Source organism: Salvia miltiorrhiza, chromosome 3, assembly GCF_028751815.1.
Source record: "Salvia miltiorrhiza cultivar Shanhuang (shh) chromosome 3, IMPLAD_Smil_shh, whole genome shotgun sequence".
NCBI classification, from domain to species: domain Eukaryota; kingdom Viridiplantae; phylum Streptophyta; class Magnoliopsida; order Lamiales; family Lamiaceae; genus Salvia; species Salvia miltiorrhiza.
In genome coordinates, this window is record NC_080389.1 from 6,038,848 (window position 1) to 6,044,847 (window position 6,000).

The window sequence follows — 6,000 nt, forward strand, 5'->3', positions numbered from 1 at the left end:
GGTTAATTAAGAAGATATGCTCTAACTTTGCGCATCTTTTTTTCTTTTTCTTTTTTGAGACTTTGGGCATTTGAACACCTTATAAACTCATTATTTATCCATTCAAATATTGATCAAATTAAAATAAAATAATGAATATATGTTCTTTAGAGAGAGAGAGAGAATAACATTGACAGCTCCACTAAATGAAAGAAGCTTGACATCCCACATGATGGTAGTTCATGCATGAACAGTTTTCTGTTGACAGCCACAAAACAAGAAACATTATCTTTAATTCAAGGTAAACACCAGGTACAGAATGTGTAATTAAGATGCTTAAAAATTGATTAATCTTGTTTGAGTTGACCTAATCAACCAATAATTTATAGCTAAATACAAACTGAAATGTAATTAGCAGCACTGTCACTTCATTAAACACATTCCCTTCCATGTTTTAATGTCGGAACAAATGTGCAACAGTCCAAATGGTTACAGTCATTTGCAGCAAGATTAATAGCTGGTTAGAATCCCAAGACCTCACGAACTCAATTAAACTAATTAATCCTCCATCACCACTTAATCATTAGATTTATGCTTAGTACAAAGAAAATCCACACACATGCAAAAAGGGGTCCCATCTCTCTCTCTTTCTCTCTCTTTTTCTTTTTCTTTTTCTTTTTTTAATGAGGAGAAATCGACTATTATCAATCTATTATTCACGATGATTCTGAATATTATCTCCGTCTACCAAGAGTATATAAGGAGTTAGGAATCCACGACTATTATTCATCGTATGTTTTGAGTAAATCTTGGTAACATCGTACAATTAATTTATATAAAAAGAGATAAATCTAATAGCAAATCCTGTGTGACAGACTCAACCTATATTAGATATTCTCTTCGTCTCAATTCAATAGGCCACAACGCTTAAACATAGATGCCAAGAAACGTATAGTTTATAATGAAATAAGTGAGATAAAGTCATTTTTTTAGGGATATATTTGTCTAAAAAATAGAAAAGAAAAATAAAGAAAAAAAACAATTATATATGAAGTATAATGACATTTATTCTAAATAATGAGCTATGTTGAGATATTTATTATGTATTGACTTTCTATTTTAGGAAGTGGCCATTAAAATGGGACGTTCAAATAAGGAAATATGACCTATTGAATTGGAACGGAGGGAGTAGATAGTGACGCAACAGTCGATTGGGCCCCTCGAAAAAACAAAGGGTCCCACACTCTCAATAATTATACTAACTAACTGATTAACCAATCATTGTTGCAGCTTTGTTCATATAGCTCTTCCTGTCCATGATCAGAGCCACCCCTTCTTGCAAGAACCTAAAATGGTGCAAGAAAGCTGAAAATCAATCAAACCTTAATCAAATCAAAAACCACAAGTGTAAACAAAAATGAGGCCTCACCTCCTCTTCCTCATCCCCCTCTTCTTCTACTGTTCCATTGCTTTTCATTCTGTTCTTGCCTCCACCAATGAGCTCTCATCTCTTCTACAGATCAAATCCACCCTCATTGATCCACTAAACCAGCTACAAAACTGGCAAGAAAACTCAACAGATTCAGACAAAGCCACCTCACCACAATGCCGTTGGGCCGGCATCCTCTGCAGCGAAGAAGGCCTCGTAGTGAAGCTGGACCTGTCCAGCATGAATCTCAGCGGCATCATCTCCGGCCACATTCAACATCTGAGCAGCCTCGCGGAGCTCAATCTGTCGAACAACTCGTTCTCGAGTGAGCTCCCGAGGGCCTTGGGGAACCTCACCTCACTCAGAAGCATTGATCTGAGCCAGAACAGCTTCGTGGGGAGGTTCCCTCCGGGGCTCGGAGCCTCCCCGGGGCTGCAGAGGCTCAACGCCTCGAGCAACAACTTTGAAGGCTTGCTTCCATATGATCTAGGCAATGCATCTTCTTTGGAGAGCTTGGATTTTAGAGGAAGCTTCTTTGAAGGTTCAATTCCTTCATCTTTCAAGAATCTGAAGAAGCTGAGGTTTTTAGGCCTCTCTGGGAATAACCTGACCGGGAAGATCCCGGTCGAGGTGGGGCTAATGGAGTCGTTGGAGACAATCATCATCGGATACAACGAGTTTGAGGGCGGGATTCCGAGGGAGCTTGGTGGTTTGAGGAATCTTCAGTATCTGGATTTGGCTGTGGGGACTTTGAGCGGTGAGATTCCTAAGGAGTTGGGGAATCTGAAGAAGCTCACAACTGTTTACTTGTATCAGAACAGCTTTGTGGGGAAGATTCCACCTGAGATCTCCGGGTTGGAATCTGTAACCTATTTAGATCTCTCAGACAACCAGCTTTCAGGTGAGATTCCTCATGAGGTGGCTGAGCTCAAGAATCTGAAGCTGCTGAATCTCATGTGTAACAACTTGAGTGGTGAGATTCCTCAGAGGATTGGTGAGCTGAGGAATCTTGAGGTTCTTGAGCTGTGGAGGAACTCTCTTACAGGATCTCTGCCTTGGAATCTTGGGAAAGATTCCCCTCTGCAATGGCTGGATGTCTCATCAAACTTCTTGTCCGGTGAGATTCCACCTACTCTGTGTGAGCAGGGGAATCTCACTAAGCTGATCCTGTTCAACAACTCCTTCTCCGGTGCCATCCCGGGGAGCTTGGCGAACTGCTCGTCCCTCGTTCGCGTTAGGATCCACGGGAACCGCCTCTCGGGTTCCATCCCCTTAGGCCTCGGAGCTCTGCCTGAGCTCCAGAGGCTTGAGGTGGCCACCAACAATCTGAGTGGCGAAATCCCCCCGGATTTCGCCCTCTCCCCTTCTCTCTCCTTCATCGATCTCTCGAGGAATCGCCTCGATTCCTCGTTGCCCTCGAGCCTCCTCTCCATCCCCACTCTCCAAACATTCATGGCTGCATCAAACAGCTTCTCGGGGGAGATCCCTGATGAGTTCCAAGGCTGCCCTTCTCTGTCCGTCCTCGATCTCTCCCACAACCGTTTCTCCGGCGTGATCCCGAGGAGCGTCGCCTCGTGCCAGAAGCTAGTCAACCTGAACCTCGGAAGCAACAACTTGAGCGGAGAAATCCCAAGAGCAATAGCCACAATGCCAACTCTCTCCATTCTTGATCTCTCACAGAACTCCCTCGTGGGGAGGATACCTCAGGATTTTGGGAGCTCCCCTGCTCTCGAGACGCTCAACGTCTCCCACAACAACCTCGTGGGCCCCGTCCCGAGCAACGGGATCTTGATGACGATCAGCCCGGACGACCTAGCCGGCAATCCCGGCCTCTGCGGTGGTGCAATGCTCCCATCTTGCTCACATCCCCTGATCAGCAGCTCTTCACATAGTAGTAGCAAGGCTCATTTGAGGCATGTTTTGGTCGGATTCGCAGTCGGAATCTCTGCGATTGTCGTTGCCGGAGTAATCGTTTTCATAATAAGACAGATGTATAGGAAGTGGTATCTATGCAGCTTCACAGATTTGTTCAGGAAAAGCAGCTCGGAATGGCCGTGGAGGCTGGTGGCATTCCAGAGGCTAAACTTCACGAGCGCGGAGATCTTGGCCTGCGTGAAGGAGGCGAACGTGGTAGGCGTGGGCGGGACCGGGGTCGTGTACAAGGCCGCCACGCCTCAAAGGCCGCACGCAGCCATAGCGGTGAAGAAGCTGTGGAGGCCATCATCATCGGAGGCGAGCGATGTGGAGAGCGGCGATGATCTGTTTGCAGAGGTTAACATTCTGGGCAAGCTGAGGCACCGGAACATAGTCCGGCTGCTCGGGTACCTCCACAACGAGGCCGACGTGATGATGCTGTACGAGTTCATGCCCAACGGGAGCCTCGCGGCGGCGCTGCACGGGAAGGAGGCGGGGAGGGTGCTGGTGGATTGGGTGTCGAGGTATAATGTGGCGCTGGGCGTGGCGCAGGGGCTGGCGTACCTGCACCACGACTGCCACCCGCCGATCATACACAGGGATGTGAAGTCGAATAACATCTTGCTGGACGCGGATTTCGAGGCGAGGATCGCGGATTTCGGGCTGGCGAGGACGATGATGCACAAGAATGAGACGGTCTCCATGGTGGCTGGATCGTATGGCTACATTGCACCAGGTAAATCCTGAGTTCTGGTTTTTATCTAGCTATAGCATTGCTTTTTCTTTGTGTTAAGATCCTCTATTGCCTATTTGTGTGACGTTATTGACTGCAACACTTGACTCGTAAGTGGACCCACAGCATGGATGAGTCGAGTATTGATTCAACCTATGTGGATGCTCTTCGTGCTGCCGCATGTCGAACGTTCATGAATGCAATAGAAGATGTGTCGCATTGGAAGGCGAAAATTAAAAAGTCTGAATTGTGTTTTATTGCTGAATTTTTTTTTGCAAACTTTTCTTTTCCATCGGTCTTAATCTTACGTGAAAGTCGACAATTAGTTACATGGCAATACAGAAGTCAAAAAGGTCCTTTAAATCTGCATGTCGTAACTAATTTGTTCGTGGGCAAACGGATCGATATTGGCATGGAGATTCAGATGGAGTTCTTAGCTCGGAATTGCCATATAACTAATTTTTGCATTCCATGTAGGATTAAATGTGACCGAAATTTTAATTTGGGTGCAATTTTAAAAAAAATTAAAAATTCGGGTACATTTTTTTACCAAAAGAATAGTATTATGAAATTTAGGTATATTTCGTATATTTATAGACAACTAACCGGTCTAGAAAGATCGATCATGTCAAGAAAACGTGTTTCTAATATGCGTTTTGAAAAAAAATACTAGTACACAATTTTTTTTTATGTCCAAATTAGAATTTCGGTCAATCTTATTTATTTTAAGTGAAAGTCAAAAATTACTTACGTGTGGCAAAACAGAAGTCAAAATTCCACATAATCAATTTGACTGGAATTCTAATTCGGGCGAATTCTTAAAAGTAAAAACTTGTGTATTTTTTTACCTAGAAAATAGTGTTGTGAAATTTGACTATACTGTGTATTTTATAGTTAATTAACCCGTTTGCAAAAGACTGGTCTCATATGAAAAAGCGCGTTTCTAATGTGCGTTTTTTCGCCCTCATGCAGAGTATGGATACACACTCAAGGTAGATGAGAAGAGCGACATATACAGCTATGGAGTAGTCCTACTCGAGCTCCTAACCGGGAGGCCGCCATTAGACCCTTCATTCGGGGAGTCGATCGACATAGTCGAATGGCTGCGTCGAAAAGTGAAGAGCAAGGCCAAGTCAGAGGCAGCATTGGATCCAGACATTGCAGGGCAGTGCAAGCATGTGCAGGAGGAGATGATTCTTGTGCTCAAGATTGCTCTCTTGTGCACCGCTAAGCTCCCCAAGGAGAGGCCCTCGATGAGAGACGTGGTCACGATGCTCGGGGAGGCGAAGCCGAGGAGGAAGAGCATCTGCCAAAGCTGGGGATACACTGCTAGCAAGGAGAAGCTCATATTTGCACACTCACCGGTTATAGGCCTTTTGTAGTTTTCTTTTTAGCAGTGAAGACTTCTTGAGTTTATTTTATTTGGAATGCTTTTGAAGTTTTATAGAGTTGTAAAGTTTTTTTTTGTATATGTTGGTTTTCACCTTCTTGTGTTTGTGGGAACAAGGGAAGGAAGCATAGTGTTTATACAAGGTAGTTTTTCTTTGATTTGAGTAGTTTTAATATTAATAGAAGCTTTGTGTGGAGTTGGAACTTAGAGAGTGTTTGGCTAATCTTATTTTAAAGAGCTTATAAGCTCTTGGAGCTTATTGATGTGTGTATTTTAGTTACTTAGTTTAGTGTGTGTTTGGCATGATTTTTATATGATTTTATATAATTTGTGATATTTTGGCGCAGGAATTAGATGGATTGGTGATGGATCTCGTGGATGGAGGAAATATTGAAAGTCGAGAATTTGATGAAGAAGTTGGTGATTTTTGGAGGAATTTAGAGATTTGGCTTTGGAGCTAATTATTTTGTAATTTAATTAAGCCAAATACTCTTTTAATTAATTTTGGGCTTTAGTTTTTTGGAAAGGGCCGAAACCCATGCTAATTAGGGTGTT

The 6,000-nt window shown here is 43.6% G+C and overlaps 1 protein-coding gene across 1 annotated transcript; it reads left to right on the forward strand.

Moving 5' to 3' along the window:
* The first annotated feature begins 1,256 nt into the window (after positions 1-1,256).
* Positions 1,257-5,652, forward strand: LOC131017218 (MDIS1-interacting receptor like kinase 1-like). The gene is made up of 2 exons (XM_057945956.1): positions 1,257-4,058; positions 5,028-5,652. Exons 1-2 carry the CDS (start codon positions 1,397-1,399, stop codon positions 5,435-5,437), a joined length of 3,072 nt encoding a protein of 1,023 aa, XP_057801939.1. The 5' UTR covers positions 1,257-1,396; the 3' UTR covers positions 5,438-5,652.
* Positions 5,653-6,000: the final 348 nt, after the last annotated feature.